The 27,537-nt window shown below is 55.9% G+C and overlaps 10 protein-coding genes across 10 annotated transcripts; 4 read left to right on the top strand and 6 right to left on the bottom strand.

The window, feature by feature from the left end:
* Positions 1 to 615: 615 nt before the first annotated feature.
* On the bottom strand, positions 616 to 1,826 carry MFIFM68171_01388 (NAD(P)-binding Rossmann-fold containing protein; the record flags this gene model as incomplete). Its single annotated transcript, XM_071056810.1, has 4 exons — positions 616 to 659; positions 731 to 1,119; positions 1,175 to 1,332; positions 1,407 to 1,826. 4 exons carry the CDS (start codon positions 1,824 to 1,826, stop codon positions 616 to 618), a joined length of 1,011 nt encoding a protein of 336 aa, XP_070912911.1.
* Positions 1,827 to 3,818: 1,992 nt separating this feature from the next.
* MFIFM68171_01387 (uncharacterized protein) lies at positions 3,819 to 4,049 on the bottom strand (the record flags this gene model as incomplete). The annotated part of the gene is made up of 1 exon (XM_071056809.1): positions 3,819 to 4,049. One exon carries the CDS (start codon positions 4,047 to 4,049, stop codon positions 3,819 to 3,821), a length of 231 nt encoding a protein of 76 aa, XP_070912910.1.
* Positions 4,050 to 5,422: 1,373 nt separating this feature from the next.
* On the bottom strand, positions 5,423 to 7,276 carry MFIFM68171_01386 (proline--tRNA ligase; the record flags this gene model as incomplete). Its single annotated transcript, XM_071056808.1, has 3 exons — positions 5,423 to 6,829; positions 6,906 to 6,988; positions 7,066 to 7,276. 3 exons carry the CDS (start codon positions 7,274 to 7,276, stop codon positions 5,423 to 5,425), a joined length of 1,701 nt encoding a protein of 566 aa, XP_070912909.1.
* A 411-nt stretch (positions 7,277 to 7,687) lies between these two features.
* Positions 7,688 to 10,932, top strand: MAK21 (RNA-binding ribosome biosynthesis protein mak21; the record flags this gene model as incomplete). Its single annotated transcript, XM_071056807.1, has 3 exons — positions 7,688 to 8,278; positions 8,349 to 10,025; positions 10,153 to 10,932. 3 exons carry the CDS (start codon positions 7,688 to 7,690, stop codon positions 10,930 to 10,932), a joined length of 3,048 nt encoding a protein of 1,015 aa, XP_070912908.1.
* A 166-nt stretch (positions 10,933 to 11,098) lies between these two features.
* MFIFM68171_01384 (SnoaL-like domain-containing protein) lies at positions 11,099 to 11,778 on the bottom strand (the record flags this gene model as incomplete). The annotated part of the gene is made up of 4 exons (XM_071056806.1): positions 11,099 to 11,187; positions 11,262 to 11,486; positions 11,570 to 11,693; positions 11,776 to 11,778. 4 exons carry the CDS (start codon positions 11,776 to 11,778, stop codon positions 11,099 to 11,101), a joined length of 441 nt encoding a protein of 146 aa, XP_070912907.1.
* A 1,314-nt stretch (positions 11,779 to 13,092) lies between these two features.
* MET14_2 (Adenylyl-sulfate kinase) lies at positions 13,093 to 13,840 on the top strand (the record flags this gene model as incomplete). Its single annotated transcript, XM_071056805.1, has 2 exons — positions 13,093 to 13,719; positions 13,811 to 13,840. 2 exons carry the CDS (start codon positions 13,093 to 13,095, stop codon positions 13,838 to 13,840), a joined length of 657 nt encoding a protein of 218 aa, XP_070912906.1.
* A 256-nt stretch (positions 13,841 to 14,096) lies between these two features.
* On the top strand, positions 14,097 to 15,234 carry MET14_1 (Adenylyl-sulfate kinase; the record flags this gene model as incomplete). The annotated part of the gene is made up of 3 exons (XM_071056804.1): positions 14,097 to 14,187; positions 14,520 to 14,782; positions 14,860 to 15,234. 3 exons carry the CDS (start codon positions 14,097 to 14,099, stop codon positions 15,232 to 15,234), a joined length of 729 nt encoding a protein of 242 aa, XP_070912905.1.
* A 129-nt stretch (positions 15,235 to 15,363) lies between these two features.
* Positions 15,364 to 16,711, bottom strand: VMA5 (Vacuolar ATP synthase subunit C; the record flags this gene model as incomplete). The annotated part of the gene is made up of 4 exons (XM_071056803.1): positions 15,364 to 15,570; positions 15,624 to 16,116; positions 16,178 to 16,364; positions 16,426 to 16,711. 4 exons carry the CDS (start codon positions 16,709 to 16,711, stop codon positions 15,364 to 15,366), a joined length of 1,173 nt encoding a protein of 390 aa, XP_070912904.1.
* A 1,483-nt stretch (positions 16,712 to 18,194) lies between these two features.
* Positions 18,195 to 21,635, top strand: MFIFM68171_01380 (DNA binding domain with preference for A/T rich regions-like protein; the record flags this gene model as incomplete). The annotated part of the gene is made up of 2 exons (XM_071056802.1): positions 18,195 to 18,210; positions 18,295 to 21,635. 2 exons carry the CDS (start codon positions 18,195 to 18,197, stop codon positions 21,633 to 21,635), a joined length of 3,357 nt encoding a protein of 1,118 aa, XP_070912903.1.
* Positions 21,636 to 22,822: 1,187 nt separating this feature from the next.
* MFIFM68171_01379 (F-box involved in pathogenicity) lies at positions 22,823 to 24,441 on the bottom strand (the record flags this gene model as incomplete). Its single annotated transcript, XM_071056801.1, has 2 exons — positions 22,823 to 24,062; positions 24,125 to 24,441. The coding sequence occupies 2 exons, from the start codon at positions 24,439 to 24,441 to the stop codon at positions 22,823 to 22,825; spliced, it is 1,557 nt and encodes a 518-aa protein (XP_070912902.1).
* Between the last annotated feature and the right edge of the window lie 3,096 nt (positions 24,442 to 27,537).

Raw genomic sequence — 27,537 nt, 5'->3', positions numbered from 1 at the left:
CTCTGGCAAAACTGAACGCCCTGCAGAGGATTGCTCCTCCAATGCTACCAGTTCGACTTCTTGCACTCCTTCCCAGCTACCTACCGCCACCAACCACCTATGACCGGCCATCGCCCCAAATTCCAGGGCCAACTGCATGCATATTTACACAGAGAAACCAAAGAAGCGGCACACCAAGTCTGCATCTATGACAGGTTCGATAGGACATTGGTCTGCTTTATGTTGCTGAGGGCCTCACGATGGGGAGCTGGATGGCAGAGGCAGAATGATGTTTTTGCCCCGGGAGGTAGACTCCTAGCACAGGTGTGATTAGCAGACCGCCAATAGCAACCAGGCGGTATTTCGGAATACCGTAGAAAAAGAAACGCGCCATTGTTGTCGCTTCTCTGGGCTAGTTTAGTTCTTGCACCGAAGTGCTTTTCCCCCTTACGTTCTCTCCTTTAACTATCTGCTACTACGTACTAGCGCTCAATAAAAGACAATTGCTAATAGATTGCCAAGTAATTTTAACCGTAGGTAGATGTTCAGTTTGGCTGTTGTGATGTCAATCCAGGGAGGGAACATGGTCGTTCTACACCCCACTCCCTCTAGAGCAATGATTGCCTTTGTCCTTGCTTAAACTCTGCGCGAGTTTGGCCTGCCTGGAAGTGCGGTAAGCCCTATAATCAAAAGTCAGCATCTTGAAAAACCTGACGAAGTGAGCTAGAGTGAAGAGTGTATCGGAACGTACAGCCGTCAACTTCCTCCTTGACCATTTCTTTGACAGTACATTGATTGGCCACCTGCATGGCCTGCTTCTTGATGCTCCCGCACCCGTCGTAGAAGCACTCAGATTTGTCCATCGCCCGCTGCAACGAGTCTCCCTTCCACCCAAACATATAGTCTGCGTGCGTTCCGGCGCCATTCCCCTCAAAGCTCCAAACGAACGGGTTGGGTGTGCCGGCAGGCCACATGCTATTGAACTTGGAGGTGTCCCAGACTGTTTCGTAAGCTACTTGCGGCATACGCACCGGGTGCGAGGCCGGGCAGGCGGGGGCGTTAGTGAAGCCCGGGGAGCGGAGAGTGTTGAACATGTGCGACTGGTGGTCGGGGGAGTCGAGATTCTTGCCATCCCAGCACCTGATTAGCTCCTTATTAGCGAATGACTCCGAATGGGGGCTTGGGGGAAGCTGACGCCGGGAAGTGGTGGGTGGTGAAGATGCCTCCCGAGCAAGGGCCGGTGGGGAAATCGTTCAGTTCAGGCCCACGGCCACGGCCCGAGAGACACTGATAGCTGAGGCCGACACGGGCACGGTCAGTGTTGGTCGGGCTGCCGACCGTCATGCGGAAGCCCTGTGAGGCGTATATTAGCATCGCAAACGGTACTGGTACCAAGACGGTTGCGGGCATTGCTGGGTCGGAATTACCGGCGGAAACGACTTGATAGGCTGTTGCTGGATGTTGTCCCGCATCAAATCGAACTGGGTGTAATAGACAGTAATACCACCCTGAGCGCCCTCGGAGCCGCCCAGCAGCGGCTGCACGGGGAGGACGGGCACGCGGTGATACGAGCCGTTGGTGGGGTGCTTGAAATATAGGTGGGCGGTCCAGTAGTTGGAAAAGTCCTCAGACATCTGACAGGTCGTGCACGTAGCGCGCTCGCCGACGTCGCCCTCCATCGTGGCGTTGAAGGCGTTGCCGCCGACAATGTGGTGCACGTGGGCTGCGGGGATCGCGCCGGGCTCAACGACGGGGTCAAGCCGCTGGATCGTCAGTGTCGAGCATGGAAAGCGGAGGCCAGCCTGGACAGGCCCGACTAGCGCGATTGCGGCGGCGAAGGACTTCATTGCGGATCTAGGTCTCTCAAGAGTGACTAGCGGTACTGGCTAGAAACATACACGGCTGCAAACTAAGACTGGAAACAAGCGAGAGCAGGACAGCCAGGCGATGCCGTGTCCGCCTCCACATTTATACGTTCGGAATTCTCCCGGGCCTCTTCAGTAAGTACTACCGGCATTTCAACTTCCTTGCAAGCCCTTTCCATGTCAAGCCCAGGTAATCTTTTGCTCCGTCCATCAGCATCGCTAGCAAGTCAGCGACGAGCATAGAATGAGGGCTAGATGGGACAGGCATGGCCAGCATGATTATCCGGTGGTGTGGCGATTAAAGGAGGCGCCGTGTATGGCCCGCATCGCTTGATTGTGCTATATACCTGTCGCAAATACCCCTGTTCAATCTTCGGATCTCGGCAAATGTACCTCCAATGACCGGCGGCCTGTCAAAGTGCCGCGCACCGCATCCATAACTGCCTACCAAGTCCGTGAGCCGGGTTATCAGAGTACTATCCAGGGCTTAGATTAAAGGCTCTCCCGGGCGGGCTCAAGGGAGGTGTATTCTTAGATCTGCAGTTGCTTGGTGGTTTGCCGGCTGAATTTGGCAGGTCACCAAGAGGTTCTTCGACTACTCTTTTCGTCGTCGATGAAAATTTCCGGGGCAAGGCATCTACGCGGCTAGCTGCCATGTGAGAGCGACACTATGAGACCGGCGTTGGACGGCATTTGTGACGAAGGGTTGAATCAGCTTCCTGAGGCAACCCTATAATTAAGGCGTGGAACACTTGACAAAGCATTCTCCTCACGAGACCGTACATGCCCGAAGCAGGTACCAGGCAGCAAAGCGATCGTGTTCGCCTACTAAGAGAACCTACTGCTACGGCATCTCTAGACTGGGCCTCCTAATCCGCTATCGTGCGCGGCCGCGGAATGCCTATTTACTAAGCAAGCGCTTGGATTATTCTCCTCTTGCAACGTCTATTGCGGTGTAGAAGGGCACGGGCCATCAGAAACTAAATAGTATCCCCTGGCCCAGATATGATCTCCATGCAGGATCTCATTGGTCGGTGAAGATGGACATTTGCCACATTTGTTTTCGTTTCTTGATGGGTCTTGATGCGGATGTTAGGGTGATTGAGACGATGCGCGTGGATCAAGGGGGAAGGACGGGTATGTGATAAGGTAGCTTTCCGGCAATTGATCTGCTCCTTACTAGCGGGAACTGTGTACGGCCTCGAGTTGTTTCTGGACGTGGTTCCGGATCCCCTGTGAGACGGAGCAGTGATTGCCATTGCCTTGGCATCACTGCCCGGTGCCGACAGCGATAAAACGATGACACCTGGCCGTGCACCATGATGACCGGACGCATAAGGTGATGTTGTTGTGGTCGCACCCGGCCGGGCACAACTGTAACCTCATCCGGGCTCGTACTTCTAGCATTGGGCGTCAAATCTGGGGGTGGCGGCATAATAAAGGCCTTTATCCCCCGCCCGTTGAACATACCCAATGCCGCCTCGACTGAGGTCACCGTGGTGTGTGGCTAATTATATACCAGGTTAGCATGGCAGCACCTGTGCTCGTTGCTGGGTTATATTGATTCCCAACTGGTACCCCGGGCATCGTTGTAGGTGCTGGCAAGAAATATTAAGGCAACGGAGAAATACCAAACCCCTTCATCCTCGGTATTTGATACAAAGAGCTAGTAGATATACGGTACTGACGAGTAGCCTTCCGTTGGCGTGGGGAAGTTGCCGCAGTTGAAGAGCGGTAAAATCTCCTGGGGGCGGCTCCATCAAAACTGTGGTGAACGAGTTCATGCTATGGCGCCAAACTTTGTTACCCTCGTGTTGATGGATTCTGGGGAGCAGTATTTCATCCGGCACGGATGGATTAAGAAAAGCCGGGATTGTGCGTCTGAATGGGTTTCCTCGCTGTACCTAAGATGATCTGGCGTTTTAACCGACCTGGCAGAACTATGTACTGCAGATATCCCAGTGCTGATAATGATTACCCAGTATATACAGCGAGCTTCGAGAACTCGTGGTCGACACGTAGCTTTGCCGTATCTCCTTCCCTTAGGCAAATGCCGAACACAGTCTCACCCCCGAAAAGCCTGGGTATGAGATACGCTAGACCCTCGAGCGGCGTAAACAGCGGCCGTCGCAAAGCCTCCGGTTTGCCAAGGTGGAAGCCAAAGTCCATATCGTAAAAGGAGGGACTTGTCCACGAACTGATCATAAGGTTCGCGGAAGAGTTGATTCCCGCAGCGAGAGATCGTGGTCTTATTTTCGAGGTGGTCGAGTAGAGTCGCGAGCGCCCGTGTATCATATCCTAGATTGGATTTGCTCGGGTCAACAGCTAACCGTAGCAGCGAGGCAATGCTGCCGAGTGGTTTTCGGGTCAATTCATGGACTGTGGACGTCTGGTAAGTAATGTTCTGTAACAGCCCCGGGTACGACTACGGGAGACGTAGATAGCGTCGCACGTCGACAGCACGGCCGAGTATGGACTTTACAGAAGCCCCTAGACGCAGCGCACGGATCTTGCAAACCGACTGCCATATGAAGACGCTTAAAGCGTCGTCCGTAGATACGTAGCTTCGAGGGTCCGAGATGTGACCGAGTGCTTCTTGCTTGATTGTTGCTAGTGACTCGGGGGAGGACGCGAAGTAAACCCACGTCGCTGGACGAGGGACCGCATCCCGGAGTGTCTGGCTTGATAGGAGCTTCACCACCTGGAAATCGAGCTCCGGCCCCGGGTTGTACGAGCTACCTAGAAGTGGGATGGTGTCGCGGCGGTTCGGGTTGGCAGATAGTATCTCGGCTTCGGCGAGTTGCTCGCCACGGCGGACTCTGGATAAACATTGACATCACTTGTGCTTGCCCTGTCAAGTCCATTGTCTGGTGCTGACAAGCAAAGGTGGGTATAAGTCCGCCGGTGATAAAGTTGACCCGCAAGGCGGACACGGGCGTCGGATTCGGGTTAGGCCTAGCAACGTCCCCGGCAAGGTCTTGTGGGAAGCGATAATACCCCCATCGAGCATCCTAAACGGAAACTTGCCCGCATGAGGTCATCCATTCGTTGACACTAACTCCTCGTGCCGGAGGTCTCGCACCGCTAGGCTCGGTGCAGTGCTGAGTGGGATGATTTGGAGGCTGGCCAGCTTGCCCTGACTTCCACCGGAAGCTCCGTTTACTACCTGGTCTGTGACCCACGGGAGGTTCGTGGCGAGCCGATCAAGGCCGAAAATCAATGTGTTGACTATGTTGTCGTGAGAAGACGGGTCAGCCACTTGGAAGATGAGGCTGAGTTGCATATAGAAGTTAAGCAACGGCTGCTGCCCCCAGGATGTCCAGGCAATCATTTGTACAATTCATAGCTTGTCACGGTGCGGTTGCTGTTGCCGTTGGGTACTGCCGTTGATTTGCACTGCTGGTGTGGGTAACAGCTAATCGGCGTTTATAGTAGGCGAGTATCTGGGGAACGAGGTGGCCTGGCGAAAGACGCCGCTGCCAAGGTCTCCGCCACATGATTGTAGTCTATTGGCTAATAATACAATAACTCCATCACTGTACATGAGTTGTCGGCAGTACATGACCCGCTGGGGGTGGCTACAACAACGCATGCAGCTGCCCGATGACGCTCGGAAGATCCCCTAAGTCGACGGCCTGCTTCATCCCTAGCCTCCGACACTGCACTTCCACCCGCTTCGCTCCACGCCACTCCCTCCCAAGCAGCACGATTACGGGGAAGCCGATGAGGTCCGCATCGGTCAGCTTCCATGGAAGAGGTCTCTGCCTGTCGTCCAGCGCCAGATCGAGGAACTGATTCCGGGCCCCCGAGGCACCGCTGATTTGGTGGTACACCTGCATAGCATCCTCGTCACTGGCGTCCTTGCCAGCTATAATAACACATGAATACGGAGCTATGGCGACGGGCCAGTTCAGTCCGGTCCTGTCAGCCAGATGCTCGGCGACGGCACCGATGATGCGTGAGATGCCAATTCCATGGCAACCCATCTGCATGGGAACAGGTTGCCCAGACGGGGGTATGGACGCCACGGCCCCGAGCGGCTCCGAGTATCTCGTCCCAAGGAAGAAAGTATGCCCGAGTTCCATCGCCCTTTCTACTCTCAACGTACCTGATACGCACTGAGGGCACTTGTCGCCGGTGCGGATCCGCAAGACGTTGCTTGAACCATGGTAGGAGGAGACGAGCAATGGCCGGTGTAGGGCTGCTGGCCAGCTCGAGACCGTCGGTGCATTGTCGCCCGGATTCTTAGCTAGGGAGGGAGGAAGACGAATGTCCACAATATTGATAACCTCGTTCGCCGTTCCCGTATCCGCGGCAGTTGCGGCGGCCCAAAAGGCGAGGGCATTCTCCACCCCGGCGTCTAGATCAGGCACGACGGACTTTACGGCAGAGAAGTTGATGTCTTGGTCCGTATACTCGCGTAATCCTCCGCCGCCAAGTGGTTTCGCGAATCTTGGGTACCAGACATTGACCAACTTAGTTCTGTCTCTGGTGATGCCTCGCCAGACTTGGATTGGCGTGTCGGCAGGGGCTTGTTCGGATATGACTGAATCGACTATCTCTTCGTTGACCACATAATCACAGCTATCACAGCTGACGACGCGGTCCTCTCCAAGCGGCGTCGGTAGGTGGTATTCGTGACTGAGGTCGCCTCCCATGTCACCGGAGCTGGCTTTGGCTGCTAGCACGGGCAGCTTCATGTCGGAGAAGATCTTGGAGTAGACAGCCCGCACTTTGTCATAGGTCTCGAGAGCCGACTGGACGCTGATGTCGAAGGTATACAGATCCTTCATAATGAACTCTCGCCCGCGGAGGAGGCCGTGCCGCGGACGGAACTCATCCCGGTATTTGCGCGTGATCTGGTACAACCGAAGGGGCAGTTCCTTGTACGACTTGACTGTCCGGGCCACGAGCGAAGTGATCTCTTCTTCATGCGTAGGAGCGAGCAGATACGCCACACCCTTGCGGTCGGAGAACTTGAAGAGCTACGGAAAGGTATACGCTATCAGCGTGAAACTGCCATGCTGCGGAAGACACAGGCCGTGACGGTTGAGAACGAACCTCAGACGCGACGTTCTCTAGGCGGCCGCTCTTCTCCCACAGAGCCTCGGCGGATATGGAAGACAGTGATACTCTGGATGCAGCTATCGGCCGTCCACGGAGGAGTGGTAAGTCTTTTCGCGTGTCCGGGCTACGACTATGAACGGGGGGGAGAACTTACCAAGTAGGTCCTCCATGTGGCGCGCGACGAGTCCCTCGACCTTGTCTTGAACTCGCCGTCCTAGGGGGAGCATGTGAAATACCCCCGAGTGCGCCTGGCGTAAGAAACCAGCACGGATTAGCTTGGAGTAAGCATCCTCGACCCCGGAGGCGGCGATCCCGCCGCTCGGAAACCACACTCTTGAGAGGCGGGCTACTGGTGGGACCGCCATGCTCGTGGTTGTGTCTGGAGGGATGCTTCTACGCAGGTCAGGGTCATTGGCAACTGGGCGCGTAGCTTGAAAGCATATTTTGTCTTTACTGGGGCAGGAAAAACGCGAGTTTGCACATCCGCGAGCAAAGCGGTTTACACGCGGTTCGGAGAAGAGGTGTAATGTACTAAACGATGTTACTCGACCGTAGTTTTGGCTGTGAGGACCCTGGTTTTTGGGTACTGGTGTGGGGCGGTGGGGTATGGAGGACTCCCCTCCCCAACCCCAACTTGCAGGGGGCTTGCAACCTCTTTTTTTTTTTTTTTTTTTTCCTCTTTCCCCCCACGCCCCAGTCCATGAACGATATCACTGTGCTTCTTTGCGCCCAAACACAGGGCTACTCATCTCTTTGCGATAGAGATAGTGGCAGCAATGGGCTCCAAACGGACAAAGGACAAGAACAAGAAGGCAGAAAAGCCGACTTTTGACGAGGCCGCACTCGCCCATCTGACGAGCAAAATCGATAAGTCACTCGCCCATTCGAAGAAACAGGAGCCTGTTAAGAGGAAGCGCCAGCGTGACAATGACGATGGGCCCGATTCGAAGAGACGCCAGACCAGCCCCGCGGGGCTCAAGTCGAAAGGGGCTCATGGTGAAGGGCGGAAGAACAAACAGCATACCCTTCTTGACGAGATTCTAGCGCTTGGAGGGGATGAAGCCGACCTGGAGTTGGTCGCCAATGTCGACTCTGGCAACGAAGACGACGACACGCCAAAATCGAAGACGCCAGCAGCCGAGACGCTTGTGGACAAGTCATTGAAGGTTGAGCTTGCACAATTCGCATCCAGCCTGGGCTTTCACAACTTTCACCAAGATGAACGAGACCCCGCTACCGACGATTCCGATGGCGTGGAAGACATGCACAGCAGCGGGCACGAGGACGACAGTGAAGAGGAGGAAGGTGCTGTGAAGAAAACACTTCCGCCGCAGGAAGCCCGACACGGTAATCAGTCTGGGAAACTGGTCAGTAAGCACTCTTTGCTGGGCGTTGGCTCACTCATGGGATCAAGAATCCCTTTCTGACACTCTCCAGATATTTGAGCCTCGCCCTGACTGGCATAGTGTGGTCTTGGATGAACTGCCAACGCACACCTTGGAGAGCCTCAAGCACCACGCCACTTCCGTCGCGAACCTGAAGTCATATGCAGAGACGCTCTTGGAGCAAGATTCGGCCAGTTATACCGCTATGCAAGCTTCTACCTCGTCACAAAAGTTCATGTCAACAATCATGTCATCCGGAACTTTGTCGGACAAGGTCTCTGCATTGACCCTGTCGATCCAGGAGTCACCGCTTCATAGCCGCAAAGCTTTTGAGAGCCTGATAACCTTAGCTGGGAAAAAGAGCCGCGGCCAGGCAATTGCGGCTCTGGGAGCTCTCGTCGACCTATTAGGGAATGGAAACCTGCTTCCTTATGATCGCCGCCTCCGTCCCTTCAATAGCCAGCCTGGATTGCTCGGCGCGTTGGCCCGGCAGGGACAATCGCCCTGGACACAAGGGCAAAAACTCCCAGGAAAGTTGACCAAGACTCATTTGATGGTCTGGGTATATGAGGACTGGCTCAAAAGTGCATATTTTCGCATCATTCAGTTACTCGAAATTTGGTGCTCAGATGAGATCGAGTACTCTAGGTCACGGGCTCTCGACTTTGTGTTTGGGTTACTCAAGAGCAAGCCAGAGCAAGAAGCTAATCTATTACGGCTGCTGGTCGACAAGCTCGGCGACCGCGAGCGAAAGATTGCTTCGAGGGCATCGTACCTCCTTTTACAACTGCTGAACGTCCACCCAGGGATGAAAGCGATCGTCATCAGCACCGTGGAACAGGAGGTTCTTTTGAAGCCCGGCCAGAGTTTACGTACCAGGTACTCTGCCATCAACACCCTGAATCAAACAATCCTGAGCACCAAAGAACCAGTCATTGCGGACACGTTGCTTCGTATTTACTTTGACGCCTTTCTCGCCCTCCTGAAGAGCGGGTCGTTGGGTGATTTTGCGGTTCCGGGTGGTGACAACGAAAAGAGCGCCACCCGGAAGAAGTCACGAAAGCGGGGGGAGCGCAGCGCAGCGGCTCCCGGAAATGAGCAAGAGACGGCCCAGAAACTTATCTCGTCTCTGCTCACGGGCGTGAACCGGGCCATCCCGTTTGCCACCGCCGATGACTCGACCCTGGAGAAGCATCTTAACACACTGTTCAGGATAACTCATTCCTCTAACTTTAACACCAGCGTGCAGGCATTGATGCTCATCCAGCAGCTGGCGACGTCGAAGCAGCTCGCTGTTGACAGGTTTTACCGGACCCTCTATGAATCCCTTCTGGACCCCAGACTCATCACCTCGTCTAAACACGCCCTGTACCTCAACTTATTATACCGGGCAATGAAGAATGACGTGGATGTTCGCCGGGTCAAAGCCTTTGTCAAGAGACTGATCCAGATCCTAAGCTTGCATCAGCCGTCATTCACGTGCGGCATCCTCTTCCTGATCGCCGAGTTGCAAGCAACCTTCCCCGACCTCCATACGCTACTGGATGAGCCCGAAGATGACGATGACGATGGCGAAGAGATGTATAAGGACGTTCGGGAAGATGAACCTCAAGCGGACAGCGGCTCGCAAGACATATCTGGGATGGGCACCAGACACTGTGCCGTGTATGATGGCCGAAAACGGGACCCTGAGCATAGCAACGCACATCGTAGTTGCCTGTGGGAACTTGTAAGTTGGCTCTGGGAACACCACCACTACTCCCCCCCCCCCCCCCCCCAATAACAACCAACCAACTTTTTAAAAAAAACAAAATAATCACTATGGTTGGTGAACTCGATTGACTGATAGAGCATAGGTGCCTTTCCTCTCCCACTACCACCCCTCCGTCTGCGTATTTGCTATGAATTTGTTGGTCCGGCAGAAGGCACTACCAAAACCGGATCTGGCCAGTCACACTCTCATGCACTTTCTTGATAAGTTCGTCTACCGCAACCCCAAGGCCGAGGAATCTAAACGTGGCGGTTCCATCATGCAGCCGGTCCATGCCTCCGGCAGTGCAGCGCACATTGTGGTATCTAGCAAGGCCAGCGCGAGGCAGCAGCCGATCGTCAACTCTTCGTCGTTCTGGAATCTTAAACTGGACCAGGTCTCGGCGGAGGATGTCTTCTTCCACGAGTACTTTGCCCGCATCGGCAAACCGGGAGAAACAGCGCGTGCCAAGAAGGCGGCTGAGGACCAGTCTGGGCCAGGGGATGAAGCTGACGAAGAAGAGATTTGGGAGGCCTTGGCCAACTCGCAACCAAATGTCGAAGGCCCAGATGCCGGTGAAGACTCTGATGCGGATCTGGACGGTTATGACTACTCGGACAACGATATGGAAGTCGATGGGCCCGATGCCGATGAGGAGATGTCCGAGGATGACGCTGGCTTTGAAGGAATCTTTGATGACTCGGAAGGGAGCGACGAGGCTGGCGCGAGCGTGGACGAGGCTGGCCGTGAGGTTGGAAAGGCGCCATCTAGTAAGGAGGGCCGCAAGGGCAGACTTAGCAGGAAGGAGATGAAGAGCCTTCCGACGTTTGCATCGGCTGATGACTATGCTGAGATGTTGGCTGCAGAAGACGATTTGGATGACTAAAGGGCGGGCGGGAATCGCGGTTGCGTTCTCATTTGCCTGGATCAACAAAACACACGTGGGAGCTTCGGTTTGCAAAGTCTTGTAGAAGAAGGACTTTATGTTGGTCATCGAGACTCGCGAAGCACAACTCTAGTCAAAGACGCCCAGCGTCGATTCATGCTCTACCTTAGGTGTCGAACCACTCAAGCGAGTCGTTCTTTGTGAAGATGGCCCGGAAGGTGTGTCCTCCATCCGGCTCCTCCTTGTCCTCCGTGTCTGGGCTCGAGTGTGTCAGTATAGTCTTAGCACCTCGCTCCCAACGCCAACCTCTCTCCTGGGTGGATACGTACGGATGCTGTGAAGCGAGGCCTGGTCATCAGGACCACCGGTAAAGGCACGGAAGTGGATATAAGCCGGGCCGTCGTCGGGCATGGCTGGAATGCGCACCTTGCCGAACAGATGCACCCCGTAGGCGGAGACGGCCACGCGTACTTCTTGCAAGTCGTCAGGTCCGAAGCCTGCCAGCTGCGCGTCACTGAGGTGCTTGACGGCGGCAAAATACTCTGGCTCGTGTTCTGCGTGCGAGGCGTGAGCAACGTGCCTGGCCTGGTTGCAGAGGGTGAGGGAAGAGGGCACAAGGGTAAGATAGTTAGCTCACTGGTGTGCTCGTGGCGCAGATGCACCAGAGTCTTCTTTAGCTCGTGCTCAATCTGCCTGAACACATTGATGGACTCTTCCTTTGGCGCATGTGATTCACTGAGGTCCACTGTGTCTGCGGTTGCCTGGATGGGCCGGGTTGGTTGTGTTAGCAGAGACCCCGGAAGGGAGCGATCCAGTCTATAAATTTCGGCATCATGTGCTCACCATTCCTGATGCTGTTAGTTCAGTCCGATACCCGTGGTAGATGGATGCTTGGTGTCGCCCAGGCAGCCGGTGTTGGAACTTGCACAGTTGTTGTCGATGCTGGCTTGGTTGCGTCAGTTCCAGGAGTCGGCGGGGAAGGGATCCGTCTCTCCGTGAAGCGTGGTACCAAGGTACCTCATGCATCACGTCTCAGAGCTCAATACTCCACTCTGGTAATCATGCGTCGTTTCCCCCCAACCTTGACTCTCACTCCCCACGCTCACAAGAGATAGACCGCTATATTTCGGGAAACGATGACAGAGCTCAAGTTTACCTTATAGACTCAGGCGGATACCTGGGGAGTGTCGCCTCCCATGTCAAGTGGTCAAGTGGCTGACATCGGGCGTATCTGAGCGCCTCATAGCTTCCGTTTGCCTCCTGTTCTATGTCCCTGGTAGTAGATGGGATAATATGCCTTATAGAGAAGGCAAAGCAAGTATGCCATGACTACAGTATGGCCCGTAGCGCGACCTACTATTGAAGGGTAAGTGCTGGGAACCACTCCTATAAGGAAACGCGTTTGTGGGACCTAGTGATCTGTTATCTAATCAGCAAGGGCGAGAAGCCGAGGCTGGATTTATGCATGGGACGGGATTTCTTCTAGAAGCGTAATCCCGGTCAGCGGCCATAAGAAAGGTCCCTTAGCTTACCATGCGATATCTGCCAAAACCATACAGAACGACATTTGCTTTGCCTCGAGGAGCCGGCGTTTCCGATTGTGCGTTGCCCACGGAAGCATAGGAGTCGGGCGCATCCGGATGTGGTGCGGCTGCGGGAAGTGGCACACACCTCAGAACAGGGCGCGCCGATTTGCTACTAGGTATGTGTGTGCCGAAACCGTGATGTGTGATCCGTATGCCCGTGAAAGTCTCGCTGACTGGAGAGAGGTGGGTCCGCCCCTGGACTCACCGGCCGATTGCTTCGCGATAGCCGGTATCCCACCGCGCAAAAGGCAACCGAGACCCCGTTCGTCGCTGCTCCGCCCTGCGAGGATGTCTTCTCGGTTATTTTCCACCTCGCGCCGCCGTGTGCGTAGTCTTCCGCTAGCTTCCCCCCCCCGTTGTTCCCGAACTCCAACTCCTCGTACTTTCACGACCTCAGCCGGTAATCCGTCCCATTCACGGTGTCATCGTCTTGTGTTTAGTCGGCTGACTTCCTGGATTGTGTTAAACCCCAGACGCAGGCGCCGCCGCACCGGTAGTTGGCCGCGCGCCCTTTTTCCGCAGAGCAGCTTCCATCACCGGCCGGATCGTACTCTTCACCACATTCGGTTTCATCATGGCCGCAGCGCCTGCGTATGAATCAGCGGCGGCGATCCTGTCGCCTCCAAGCGACACTGGCAGCCTTGACCTCTTCGCGGCGCAGGACGAGGAGTCGAAGACAAAAGAGGAGTATATCAACTCGCACCCGCTAGTCGCATCCCTCCGAGCCGACCCTGACTTTATCGAATCGCGCCCGCATATGAAGATTCCCCCGTCATGGCGGAGGCATAACCTGACGGGCGGCACCCTGATAGGCCCTGGGAAGATGGTCATCCCGCCGTTTAGCTGGACCGAACGAACCGGCAAGAGCTACGTGCAAATAACGCACGTGGGAACAGATCTCTGTGGTCACATGGGCATTATCCATGGCGGTTTCTTGGCCACGATGCTGGATGAGGGCTTGGCGAGGTGCTGTTTCCCGGTCTTGCCTTTCAACATGGGCATGACGGCAAAGCTGGAGATCAATTACAAGGCACCCGCCATGGCGGACCAGTATTTGGTGCTCCGGGCCACAACTGTCAAAGCGCAGGGGAGAAAAGCGTGGGTCGAAGGCCATATTGAGACGCTTCCTACCGAGGAGGGCCAGGAGCCAACCATATTGGCAACGGCGAGCGCCCTTTACATCTCGCCCAGGCAGGCATCAGTACGTTCCCCTATACATGCTGGCGTCTGCCATAATCCGCTGTGCGTGACTCTCTGTTGCTGATCGAAATTCTTTTCCTTCTAAAAATTAGATGATGGCAAAGGTCTACCCGGTGAGCTAGGTCTGTCGACAGTATATAACCCCGGACTTTTAGCGCGATGGCATCGGTGACCGAAAAAGATTGCCGATATAGAGTAGTAGAGCATAGAGGGAGCTTAGCACGGATACAGAGTGCTGTGGAGTTCCGGCGTGTGGGTGCATTGTTACCTGCCTGCACCGGGCACCCTAGAAATAGAGAGCATAGAACAATGGTGGCGTGTCGAGTTTTCTGCGCAAATCGCCGACTAAAATGACGCCATCTACCCCTGAGACGGCGCATGCGCTGGTTCACCCCACCCCGGACCGGAGAACAGCCCGAGTCGTTCCGTCGGAGGCCGGCGGGAACGGCGGCACCTGTGGCCGCGATCGGTGCTGCCCCACTTGTCTCTCTCTCTTTTGCGACATTAGGCCTCTACATCCATAAAATCAGCGCAGCCTGCTGCCTAACTTTTTGTTACTTTTCCACCCTGCGTTTCACTCAGTTGTATTTTCCGCATCCCTGCTGGACACTACTATCAACTTGTGTGTTGGCTTTTAAGGGGTGTTAGATACAGGAAATGGCGACGTAAGTACCTACTGGCTCTCTTGCGCGCCTCTGCCCCGCCTTCCGCCCCACCAATCCCACGGCGGCCAGCCGGCGGGACTCTCGGACACCACATTCATCCCATGTCAAAGCCGGTGATACCTTACAGAGACTAAAGGGCAAAGCAGCAACATCACCTGGCACCCGTCGCTCACGCGGCACGAGCGGAACCAATTGCGCCGCCAGCGCGGCTTTACCGTCTGGTTCACCGGGTTATCGGCTTCCGGCAAGTCAACGGTTGCGACGGCCCTCGAGCAGCACCTGCTTCACATTGGCCTGGCGGCCTACCGGCTCGACGGCGACAATGTGCGCTTCGGGCTGAACAAGGACCTGGGTTTTTCGGAGAAGGATCGTAACGAGAACATCCGTCGCATTGCTGAGGTATGTATCGGATATCTGCTCTTCTCGCGTGCACTCGGCAGCTCGTTTTCTCGTCTCTCTGCTAACTCCACCGCTAGGTCGCGAAGCTTTTTGCTGACTCCTCCACCATCGCCCTAACATCCTTCATCTCTCCTTACCGCGCGGACCGACAGATCGCGCGTGACCTGCATGCCCAGTCCTCACAAGCGGGCGATGACCCCCTGCCCTTCATTGAGGTCTTTGTCGACATACCCCTGGAGGAGGCCGAGAAGCGGGATCCCAAGGGTCTGTACAAGAAGGCACGGGCCGGCGAGATCAAGGACTTTACCGGGATCTCAGCGCCTTATGAGGCGCCCGAAGCGCCCGAGATCACCATCCGAACGGACCAACTGAGCGTCGAAGAATGCGTCCGGAAGATTGTGGATTACTTGGCGGAAAAGGGCCTGATCACTCAGACGCAGGAAACAAGATGAAGGCGCCCGCCGGGGGAGACTGAGCATGTCTTATTATCCGGCTTGATGGGGCTTGGTCTATATAACGATGGGGTTAGGAGTGGAACTTGGCGCAAGATTCCGCAGCCATTTGGCATGAACCCGGTCTTACTAAGGAAGATCAATCTCATAATACACATATGCCGTGTACTCGTTGCCTTCGCCAGAGCCCAGTCCTGCGGCGGCCAGCTCGGACGTGAGCGATGCGTCGTCTTTCGTCACCCGACCTCGCTTGTCTCTTCCAAACGCGTTTCCGCCGAGGTAAGAATATGCCGAGTCTAGGGCTGTTTTGACCTTCTTGGCCAACTTAGGGGTAGTCTGGGACCATGTCAGCCGAGGCGAAATAATTTGGAGTACGATTCGGATCTTACTTTGACGAGTGCGCATACGAATTCTAACGGCAAGCCGTATCTTAGGACCGTCTCGACGAACACTCGCAATGTCATGACATGGGCCCAGATCATGACGGTCTCGCTCCACCCCGTCCGACCCAGCCACAGAGCCTCCCCCCAAACCTTCTTCTCCTCCTTGGTGACGCGGTCAAGTTCGCGCTGCTCCTCTTCCTTGCCGCCCTCAACGTATTTGTACTGGCGAGGCGTCCATTTCTGCTCGCGGCACTTTTGCAGGAACTCGGCACTGGTCTTCTTAAACGTTGTTACCGCAAATAGCGTGAACTCGTCATCTTGGGCGACCTGGATAGACGACCGCGGCACCACCATGGGGGCCAACGTCTCGTAGCTTCGGAGGAAGTCCTTGCGCGCGTTCGTTGGCACCACGATGAGGTGGGTTTCCAGGTACTCCGAGTCCTGCACAAGCAGGCTAGGGTCAACGATGGGCGTGAGCGACTTGGTCGAAAGGTTTCCCCTATTTGCAGATTTAGCGCCTCCACTGGCGGCGGACGAGTTGAAAGTTCCCGCAAGCCTACGTCTGTTTTCTTTGCAGTGCGGCCAAGGTGGTCTTGACCCCGTTGTACTGGTTGAACTTGGCCTTGACGTCGTTGTCGATAGTCTGCAGCTCCTTTTGCAAGTTTTCGATCAACTCTCCCAACGGCCTGTCGACTGCGTATCGGACCTTGTTCCATTGGAAGGAGCGCAGATAATGGTCTGTGGGTTCTGTGGATCTTCGGTCAGACATGCGACGCCTGAATGGCCGGCTGGGGATCCGAATGCCTACTGTCATTGACCATCTTCTGTTGCGCCGCTTTGTCTTCATCACCGTCGAGAATACTTCTGAGGGAATCGGCCACCTTTGCGACAGCTGCCTCGCAGGTTGCATTGAGCTTGGCTAGGTCGTCTGCGTGCTGCACGAGGGCGTCGAGCGTGCCGATCTTGAACGATGGTATTGAAAACGGTAGGGTCTCGCCATTATCCCGCCCGACCGTGGCGGCCAGTGCTGTCATGGGATCATCGTCGAAGATTCGGAGCGGGAGTGAGACAAGCGCGTATTGAGCTGGCTGCATGGTCGATCGCAACAGCGTGGTGAGTGGGTGACCGGTATGCTTCGGAGCTAGCGAAGGACGGACGGCTAGCAGGCGACTTGTCGTCAGCGTGGCACCAGAGGGCCAAAGTAAGGGATGGCTCTCACGGTGTTGCGGTTTGTTCCGCGGGGTGGGCTTGCTGGACCGATGGTTGCAGCGGAGTGGGGACGTGTTGACTGGTGCAGTTCGCTTACAGGAAGACGTCACTCGGGGACTGGAGAGATGAAAGCAGCGGATCAGAGCGCGGAGGAGTTTAATGGGTAGAAAGTGAGCGCGAGCAACAGCGCAAATGAGGGGATATCTGATGGGCGAGAGTTTGGTGGTGAGCTTGTGCCGCGCGTTGGATCGATGATGTTGGAACACCTCCAACACCCGAAAGTGGGGAGCTCTGCCTGCCCCTGGTTGCCCTTAACCTTACTCGAGGCACAGATTACTTTCTGGCGAAATTCTGTGTAATTCCCAAGCCATGCCAATCGGTATGTACAGGCATCCCGTCAGAGCCTCGGTAGGATCCTGTAATTACAGTACTGGCGCCTGTAATATACGAGGAGACAGCCTTAGGCACTGCCAATCGCTGCGACCTGACAGGATTTTCAGGATTTGAGTAAGTTCGCTGTTGAATGACAGTTTGTAGCTAGTAGCTGAGTTAGTGTCGAGCTTTTCCTCAAAAATCTTCGTTCCAAGGTTCATACGGCGTTTGCTCTCCGCCCTTTCCCTACTGGTTGGGGGGTACCTCTGGCTTTCGATCTTCTGCAGTGCCACCAAGGGTCGCTACGGCTTTTAGGCCATTGGTCATGCCTTGGATTCTGGAGTCCCACCACCACACCACACCATCGAATTCTCGCAACCAGCGGCATATCGTTCTCTGAATAGCTATCGCAGTCCGGCTGCGAAACCGGCATGGCAGTCTTCTCTCGATCAACGACATAGTCTTGAGACTGTCGACGCACATTCAGCCGCGCGGCTGAGTCTCCCCCCACCTCTCCCGCCGAGCGTGCCATCTCTAGCTCGCACGGGACCGCCTTCCGCAACTTCGACCATTTCGGGTAGAGCGCGGTAGATTAGGTGCTCACAGCCAGCCATCCGACCCGAATTATATCGAGCACGTTGCGTGGCTGTATCTACCTCCCTCCTTACGACTCGGGGTTTTGGAGTTTGCGGCGATCAAGCCCAGTGAAGCCCTCCGGCGGCAATCCTCGTCGCACGTCTTAGGCGAGTGGAGTCGCGACGCCTGTTTTCATTCATTCGGACTTCTCTCGCTGTCAATCCTGTCCTCGGACCGTTTGTGGAACTCCTTGGCCTTGACGTCCACCGAACATGTCGGTTGTGCCCTGACCGCAAGCCCTGCCGCGCCGCAGCATCCAGCCCAAGTGGTGCGCTCGTCAGAGCAACCCGAGAACCTCGGAACAAATCCCCATTCGTTCAAGCGGAGCCCGCGGCCGTCTTGCGGCGTGATCTCTTCGGGATGGAGACGTCGTCAGGTAAGCCGCTCTGTGGTTCTCTCTTGGAAGAGTCGGTCGCTGACTGCGAAGCTGGCGTTGCTAATATAGTTGGGGTTGCACCAGGCCGCTCTAGCTCCGCGACGGCTCCTAAAGTGACTCCTGTTCCGGTGCCTAAGCCAGGCGCAATATCGTCTTTTCCTCCCTCTACCAGCCATGCCGCACCGTCTAGGCAGACGCTAAACGGCGCCTCAGCAGCGACAGCCCCACCCGCACCCGCATCTTGCTTTGGTACCATTGCTAGTATCGAGGACGCCTCGAGCGGTCCCCATCGGGATGGCCGAATCCGCAACCCCGTACCAAGCAAGCTCAAGGGAAAAACCGACGGCTCCAAGGGGAATTTCAGTGTGATGCATATGGAGGTCGCTGGAAGGAGCGAGGCCGCAGAGCGCGATGCTGAGGCGAAGAGAACTAGCGAAAGTACAGAGCTGGCGGCCAAACGTGCCTATGAACATGGCTACGTCTCTCTACGGAGGAGCCGGTTCATACACGTTCCGGACGAGCCAGTAGCCAAGCCCTTCATACCCGCCTCAACGCCAGCTTCTGCATCGAGCCAGCCCGAGCGCCGTACGCCCCTGAATCCCGAAGAGACAAAGTCTGAGCAGGCGCGTTTGTTGACTCTGCTAAGGAGTCTGCATCCAGTTCTCGTGGTGGACCAGATATGTAAGGCGCTTGCTTTTTTCGGCGGCATCCCTGGAGCGCCGCCACCCGTAGATGGTGCGTTCCCCGAAAGCGCAGAGGCAAATGGCCCAGGTAGCCTCTTTGTAGGCTGGGTTGCCGAGATATTTCCCAAGTTGGGAGGGAACTCTGGACAGCAGAGTTTAAACGCTGCACGGCAGCTTGACACGCCTGAAGCAACCAGGCGTAAGCGCGGCCGGCCGAAAGGGAGCAAAGCTACGAAATCCCGGAGAGATAAAGGCGTCAAGAAGGGGCCCATCAGGGCTTCTTCAAGCGCGAATCAGCGACAGCAAGGGGACGCTCCAGACGAGAGCTGGGTTGACATTGATGACGATGCCATGGATGATGTCGATGCAAATGTTATGCTCCTCGCCCAAGCCACGAGCCCGCAGCCGCAACCAGAAACTCCGCGTGCAGCTACTATGCCAGGTGCGTCAGCTCGAACAGCCTTGCCCGGGGCTCCTGCGACCGGGGGCGCCCCAGCGGAGGGCGCATCGAGTGCCAGGAAACGGGGTCGTCCAAAAGGTTCGAAGAACCGGCCAAAGGACTCGGCCGGGAGTTCCTCGCAAATGTCTGGGGAGACATCACAGGCAGTTACCCAGTTTTCCCGGACTCCGGACGCGTCCTCGCAAGCTCCCCTGGTGCAGCAAATTCCGCAATCAGCCCAATTACCGGAGGGCTCTGGGGCACGCCAATCCTTTACGGCCGTCAACTCAACAACGCCAGCGCCCGTCAAGCGGAAAGTCGGGAGGCCAAGGGGTTCGGGGCCTAAGCAGCAGGCGCAAGCACAGTTGGGCGAAGCTTCACCAGCATTACAGCAGCAAAGAGGATCCGAAACAGCCGCGTTAGCGGGCTTACCAGCTACGCAGGCGCAAGCGCCGACTTACCAAGTGCCGCAGACGGTTCAGAGTTCTCAGGGGCAAGTTCTGACGGTACCCACTCCACCGACGGCTAATCCAGCGCAAACAAAGGATTCCAGCAATGCCGGGCAGAAAAGGAAAAGGAAGGGGGGTAAAGACGCCGGTCTTTCTCACCCTGATATGAATAACCCGCCTCCCCCATCTCCACAAGTAAATGGTCTCACCTTACCGACGCCACCAAGTACTTCGAGACCGCCTCCACCCGGATCTGCTGGGCCTCCTCCACCTAAGCGTCCGCGGAAGGGAAAAGAGCCAGGATTTCCACGACGGGTGGGTAACGAGGCAGCGGCTGGAGGGCCTGGGAGTGTCTCTGCGGGGGGGCTGCTGTCTCCAAACTCAGCGCCGAATCCCAGCCCTAGACCGGGCCCGGCTCCTTCTCCTGCAGTAGTCAACAAGCCCGAGCCATCCCTGGTTTCGACGTCAGTGTCTACTGAGCCGCAGATACCATCAATACACTCGCCTCATCAGAGCCACTTCGAGGTGCAATCTCCTACGATGGAGAATTACGAGGCGCAATTGCAAGCTCAGTTGGAGCAGCATACCGAGGTTGAGACGCAAGGGATGGCCTCTCAGAACCGCACAGATCCAACACAACTCATATCAAGTCGCCTACCACAGCAGCAGCAGCAGCAGCAACAACAACAACAACAACCACAACAGCAGCAGCAGCAGCAACAACTGCCACCACAGCCGCAGCAACACCAGCAACATCAGCAACAGAAACACGGCCAGCAACATCACCACCACCATCAGCAGCAACTTCAGCAGAGGCAGCAGCATCAGCAGCAGCAGCAGCAGCAGCATGCTTCGACTGCCCATAGTCGATCCCCCAATCCGCAACAACAACTACCAAATTCGCAAGCGACCAACAGCCCGTCAATCGCGCAGCAACAGGCAAGAGTTTCTCAAAACCACTATAATCAGAACCGTGCTACGAACGCCCAATACCAGCAGCAGCCGCAACAACAACACCAAAATTATGTGTCCCCGCAGACGGATCAGCAGCAGCAGCAGCAGCAGCAGCAGCAACAACAACAACAACAACAACAACAACAACCACAGCAGCAACCGCAGCCGCAGCCGCAACCGCAACAGTTTCCAGGAGGACAGCAACACTCGCAAAGCACGCAGGTACCGTCTGCCCAGCAGTATCCGACGAGCGCAACCCAGCCGCAGCAGTATGCTCCGAATCAACAGCAGTATGCGCCAAACCAGCAGCAGCAGTATTCAACCAGCCAGCAGCAGCGCTACCAACATCAGCTCGTAACTACCTCGGCAGCTACCAGCTCGTACACAGCGCAGCAGTCCCCGCAGTTCAGTGCGTCCGCGAACAATAATTATAACACGACGGATGGAACTTATCGCAACCAAGCCGCATCTCTCAGCAACACTTCTTATGGCCAACGGAACCAGTCTGTCACGCCGTCGGTTGCCACCTCCTTCCGGACCAACAGTACACACGGCCTACAGCACCATTCTCCCTCGTTTGGTACATCCACCGGCGGCATGCCACAACGCTCTGGTAGCACAAGCCACTCGACGACTCAAAGCATGCAAGGACTGGCCGGTGTCCAGACGTTCACGGGGAACGCTGCTGCTACTGACTGGGGCCTATTTGAGGCTGGTCACTTGGACGCGTCGGGCCACCAAGGGGCGATGGCGTTGAGCAACGCAAACTACGGCGTCAACGCGGCAAGCGTACGGGCACCGCCCAGCACAGCATCCGCGTTTGCGCCGACCGGTCTGGGGGCATTTGATACCTCTGGTCTGGGCAGTGGCGACCGCTACTATGGAGTCGGGCGGAGGTGAGGACCGGCAATGTCCTGCTTTTCTCACCTTCTTTTCTTATATTTGGGTCAACATGGAAGATTGCGTGAGAACATGGGTGTGGAGAAAACGGCCGATGCTTGGGTTTCTCGATGGATTCGGCCTTTCTTGTCTTTTCTTTTTTTCTTTTTTCCTATCTCTTTTTCTCTTTCGGTCGTCTGTGCATGGTGTCTGGTTGGTCTCCTAGGAGCGTTGCCGTTTCTTAGGTTCTTCTCATATTAGCTATGCTCTGGCTGGTAATCGCTTTGTTGTCCTTCGAGTTGAGAGGGAAAGGGTCGCCATCTCGGAGTTGGGGTGTCACCTATTTGCCGGGTATCTTGCGGGCTACATTGTGGGGCTTTTTCGTTGTCCGTCCCGCGACGCGGTGTACAAAATATAATGACTTCAGGGTCCTTCCTTTTTTTTGAGAAACATACGCAGTGAATGACTGTAGGTTATTTTTACCTTCAAGGCGAAGGGGCGCTTAGCTTAGCCTTTAAGTAATACAAGAAACGATATAAATCACTGACGACACGGCTCTTGCATTTCAATGTTAGATACCCCGCATTGGATCAGATGATGGGTGAATATTGTGTTTGAATTAGAACATTGGAAGCCGATGGCGGTCTATTATGGTCGTCCAGCCACTACGACGGAAGGGGTATTCGATAAGGCAGAAGAGAGGCTCCTTCGAAAGACACCCCCTTGTGTTGTGACGATGAGGTCCCTGACAATGCCATGCAGCAGAATCCCAAAGTGCACAAAGAGAAGGAAGCAAAGAAGAAACACAAAGTTAACCCCAGACAAACACCCCCTTTCCCTCCCCTGAGAGGCCCAGGAAATACAACAGGGGGAAGACCGCATACACCCGGCTCGCCATGCTGATCTCTTGCCAGAGACACCCGCACATATCGGGTGAGAAAGCCCCAGAACGCCTGTAAATGCCTTTTGATTTTGGAAAAGCCAAGGTCGACAAAGAAAACCAAATACGTAGGGTGCGTTTGCAGTCAGCTGTCATCGCTTCGTGACAAACTTGACGTGTGATAGGAAAAAGACGTGGCGGATTCAAGGCCGCTGCTCACTACCCCTTTAGTCGGGGACCGTGAAGGGGAAAAAAAACAACCAAAAGAAAACGAGAAAAAGGCGAATATGAGAAAAACGCGGCGGAAGAAGTTCCGCGGTCGGATAGTTTATTCAAGGGGATCCTCCTCGATCGCGTCAAGGTTCGGCCGTACAGACTCGGGGGCGACGGTGCCGTACAGCCACTGGTCTTCGTCCTCGACACAGTCCTCGCGGATCAATTCGGTAAATATCTGGGCGTTGCGGCGAATGTCTGACGGTCGCTCAACGATTTTTCGGTCCAGGATCATGGCCTCAGCCGTCTCCATCCAGATCTTCTGTAGTACGGGCAGGTCGGGCATGAGCAACTTGGCTTCCTCCTTGCCCAGCGGGCCCATAGGCATGCCGGCAGCTAGACTGGTCAAGAACACCAAGCTCTCCGGCAGCTTTCCTTGGGAGACATTCGTAGAGCTGGAATTTCGAGAGCTCATGGTGTCGTTCGTGCTTGTCCTCCCCACAGCGACTGAAGACTTCTTGCGCTTCAATCCTAGCATCCCTCGCTTCTTTTTCGGCTCCGGCTCGGACAAGTCCCGCGTGAGGGAACCATACCAATGGTCCACAGCGGCCCGGCGAGCGTTGTAGCCCTTGACTTCCCAGATCCTCTCCACTTCGCGTAGGCCGCCGATACAGAGCATTGCGACGTGTACCTCGTCAGGCGGTTTCTCCCGCAGGTAACCCCTCAACGATCGCTCGACTCGGCCAACGTAGGACGGGGGCCGGAGACGTCTGCAAAATGACGATAATACCAGAGGGAAGAGTTCGTGCACCCGAAGCAGGGTCCGGTCATCATACATGTTCAGAATTTCCGTCTCGATGGGATTGGCGGTGTAGGGCGTCCTGAGCAACCCGTTTCCATCATGTTCGGCGAGATACTTTAGGTGTAGTTTCCGATAAGTCTCAAAGAAGTGGAAGACGGTGAACAGCACCGGTATGAGACGTCGCCGCATCCGTTCCCGTTGGGGGGCAAACTCCCTCTTCTTCTCTTCCGTGTTCCTCAAGAATAGTTCCTTGGATATCCATTCGCACATCAAGTACGACAATTTCGCGGCCACGTGTAGCCGATGCCAGATTCCACAGAGATAGTGGAAGTTTAGGGGGACGCCCTCGGGTGCCGGATAGAGTCGCTTGGCGTACGCGGGCACGTGGTGGTCAAGGTGGTAGCGGGTAATCGGCGCCTCGTTTAGTGATACGAGAGTGTGCAGAGACCTTGACGCCAACCGTAGGTTCAGCACGTCTGAAAGCGGGAGCGACGCGATGATCTCCACCTGCAGCTCATTAGGCAGGGCAGCAAAGAGTTGATCGAACGGGAGGCTAGGAGGACACCGTTAGCTTGCAGGTACAAAACGAAACTGTCAACTTGGACGAATACTCACCTCCGCTTGGCGGTTGAGGGTCGTCGCTCACAAGGCTCGCTGCTAGCGGCCGGGACCGTGGAACTCTTGACGTGGAACTTGTTCCTCAGGAAGCCGAATCCTCTCTTCTCGGGGCGCTTCTGGTCACCCTGTTTGACGGGCGATTCTTCCGTCTCCGACAGATTTGACCCCCGAAGGGGTAAGATAAAGGGGGACTGGGGGAATGCAGAAGCGGGAACGGGCGCGCTTGCCGGCGGCGCATTTGCTTGTGCTTGCGCCTGATGAAACTTCTCCAGGTACCGGTCCGACCCGAATTCTGTCATGTGTAGGGGCTCCATGTTTTCGGGCTGCCAGTCGGCGGCGATGGCGGCGACGCAGAGCCTAGAACGAGGTGGACAGGTCCGAGAGGCAACAGACGCATACGGGAGTTCGCAACACTTGTCTCCCTGCTCTACCGCAGCAGTGTCGTCAGGAAAGGCAACTCGTCGATGTTGGCAGCAGGACGCGATCGCAGCTTTGTCATGTTGGGAGCATCTGGGCTGTTAAGGACGTCGGCCGCGACGAGACGTGGATAACCTTGGTCGGAAGACGGACGTGAATTGGGCTGCTAGCGACCGGGTCCGACGATGATTGCCCGACAGGCTATGGGGAGAAAGGCGCGCAGTAACGAGCGTGGGCCACGGCCTTCTCTCTCCTTGGGCCGCCTGTTTTGCGAAAGACGATCGAACACGGGCTTTTCCCTGCGCGGTTCTCGATGCGGGAAAGGCCGCCAACAAGAGACGGAAAACGAGCTGCGCGATCCGGGCGGAAGCGTCGGGCGACCAGGTCAATCGAGGTGCGGGACTAAGGGGCCCCGGCAGCGGGCGGCTCTGGGTCGATTGAGAGAAGGAGTGCAGAGAGGACCGGCAGCGATGGAATCAAGAAGGGCCGGGCGAGTCGGGACGGGACGGGGGAAGGACGAGATCAAGAGCCTGTTTTGGAAGGGTGGGGGTGGTAGTGGGAAGAAGGGGAAAAGGAACCACAAGAGAAAAGAGGCGAAGATGGACGTGCCCGCCGCGCACCGAAATCAAACGGAAAAGCGCCAAATGAGAAGGCCGAGTCGGCGCCGTGCAAAGGGAACGGCCGAGAAAACCAATGGCGCGGGGGTAGGAATTGAAGTCCCCAGAATCGCGCAGCGCAACTCATCCGTGAGAGGATGAGAATGGGGCCGGGTCGGGAAGATTGTGGATGGTGAAGGTTTGGCCGTGCAGCGACGATGAGATGGTCCATGGATGGACCACGGCGGTTTGGCCGGCGTAATAGTGGAGAGGCGCTGAGCCAGGGCCAGCGCCCGCAGCCAAATGCGAGCGACCAGGAGCGACGTGCGGCAAGCCGGCCCCACAGGCCTGCGAGCCGAATACTTGCGTCGCTGTGGGGAAATCATGGGGGGCGCGGTGTACCCTGCTATCGCCCACCCGTGCTGACCGGACAGGGGAGGTCGCCCGCACCCTTGGACGATTCCTCGCGACTCATTGAGTGATGCGCCCCAGAGACGCTGGGCTGCCCCGTCCCAATCGGGCCTGTTCAGTGCTTGTTTCCTGGCTGGGTGGCGTGTGCGCCGCCCGATGTAGCGGGTACACTGTCAGGGTGAGACAAGATAGCCGGAGGCTTGATTAGGCCGCCCTAGCTAAACACAGAGCAGCAGATCCGCAGTAGCGAGACCCAGCACTACGTGGCTTGGCTGCAGCTCTGCGGGCACGTCGTAATTTAGCCGTGGCCAATAGGCCGGGGTCAAAATCACCGAGGACGGGGAGCCCTTTTTCACACAGTCCAACCTCAGAGAGGGAGGGTGCGTCTCGTCGTTTCGCTCGAGAACACCAGCAGCGGTCCCTCCCGTGAGATGACAGTGAGCCGCGCGCGGGCACCGGACTCTGGCTCAAATGCGCTGTTGCAGTCTCGCACCACCACAATCCAGCAACCGCGCCATTTTCCTGCGCCGGCATGCCCGCCATGGATCGAAACAGAGGCTCAGAATGTTGACTCGATCTCGATTTCGCGAGCTTCACCACCCCAAATAACACACAACCTCCCTTATTGTTTTGTTTTGCTTTTTTCTTCCTTTTTCTTTTTCTTTTCTTTTCTTTCTTTTTTATTTTATTTTTTTTTTTTTTTTTTTTTTTTTTTTAGTTTTCTTTGATCATTTTCTTCCCAACACCCGCCGTGTTCGGCATTCCAGCCAGAGGCCAACGTTCTGCAATCAGTGCGGAGAGAGCGGCCCTGCTCTACCTGGCATTTTTGTTGGCTGGCGGCTCGCCGATCATTGCTGCGTCAATGTTTCATGCCACCTGGTGCATTACCACCAGATTCGGGAATTTGTGCTACCCCTGGGCGGCACTTTTCAAGACATTTGTCGCGGCGGTGAGACAGTGCAAAGAACAGGTTCAGAAAGGAAGAATGGGCTTTGGGCATCACGGGAAAGCATCGGAAGTGCCCGCGCATCAATACACGTTTACCTCGATTCCCTACCTTTTATCGAACGTTCTAGGGCAGCACGGCTGAGCGGGAAGGGTACGAGCAAATGGGAAATGCAACCGAGCTGGGCGGTATTATAGGACCTTTCTTATCGGCAGTTGGGGTTGTGTGTGATGGAATCAGAAACGGGGGATGATATGAGAGGGTCGTAACGCGAGGGACAACGGTCCTTCGAACCACTACCTTTTGTCCGAGGTAGAACCCCGGTGGGACACGCCGTTGTTCCATAACCCGCTACTGCGAGGTATCTGCCGTTCGACAGATACGGTACCCTGTCTGCTTTCCGGGGAAGATCTATGGATGGTGGCGCTTCATTGACTTTGAAGAAGACGCCCATCGGCGAATCCAATGGCGGTCTGACAAAGACTTGGACGGATCTACAGATTATCACAGATTACAAAGTTACACGCGGCCAAGACTCAGTGGACGAGGCTTGGGTCTGGCTAAGCAGCCTACTATGGACAGTCGACACTAGGCCGCTGACAACGGCTGGTTTTCAAGAATACCAGCGTCATCCGACTGCGACAGCTCTTGTGGGCTCTCTGCAGTCGCCGCATGCGATTGGAACCGTTGCAGCACGGCCGCAACTCACGGCGCCAGATGCTCTCTCTCTAACGCCGCGTTGAATTCGTTGACGCGGGTCCTTCGTGTGACACAGTCAATTGCCTCATTGGAGCCGCTCATTTGCAATGGACGGGACACAAATTGGCAGCGCCTGGCAGAGCGTGGGCTTTCTTATCTGGGGGACGCAATTTAGCCGCATACACTCGTGTCTCTGCAGCCGAAAGGGGTATTGGTGGCGAGCTGGCTTGTAACGGCCCTTCTCCGGTCGCTCTCGCGTTTTCTCTCGTGCTCAGAGGGCCTGACGTTGATGATTGGACATTGGGCGCAACCCTTTTGGGCGGTTTCTGCCACAGTTGGGG

The sequence above is a fragment of the Madurella fahalii genome, assembly GCF_045866475.1.
Source record: "Madurella fahalii IFM 68171 DNA, scaffold_1, whole genome shotgun sequence".
In the NCBI taxonomy this organism is placed as follows: domain Eukaryota; kingdom Fungi; phylum Ascomycota; class Sordariomycetes; order Sordariales; genus Madurella; species Madurella fahalii.
This window is presented reverse-complemented; position numbering and strand designations above follow the sequence as displayed.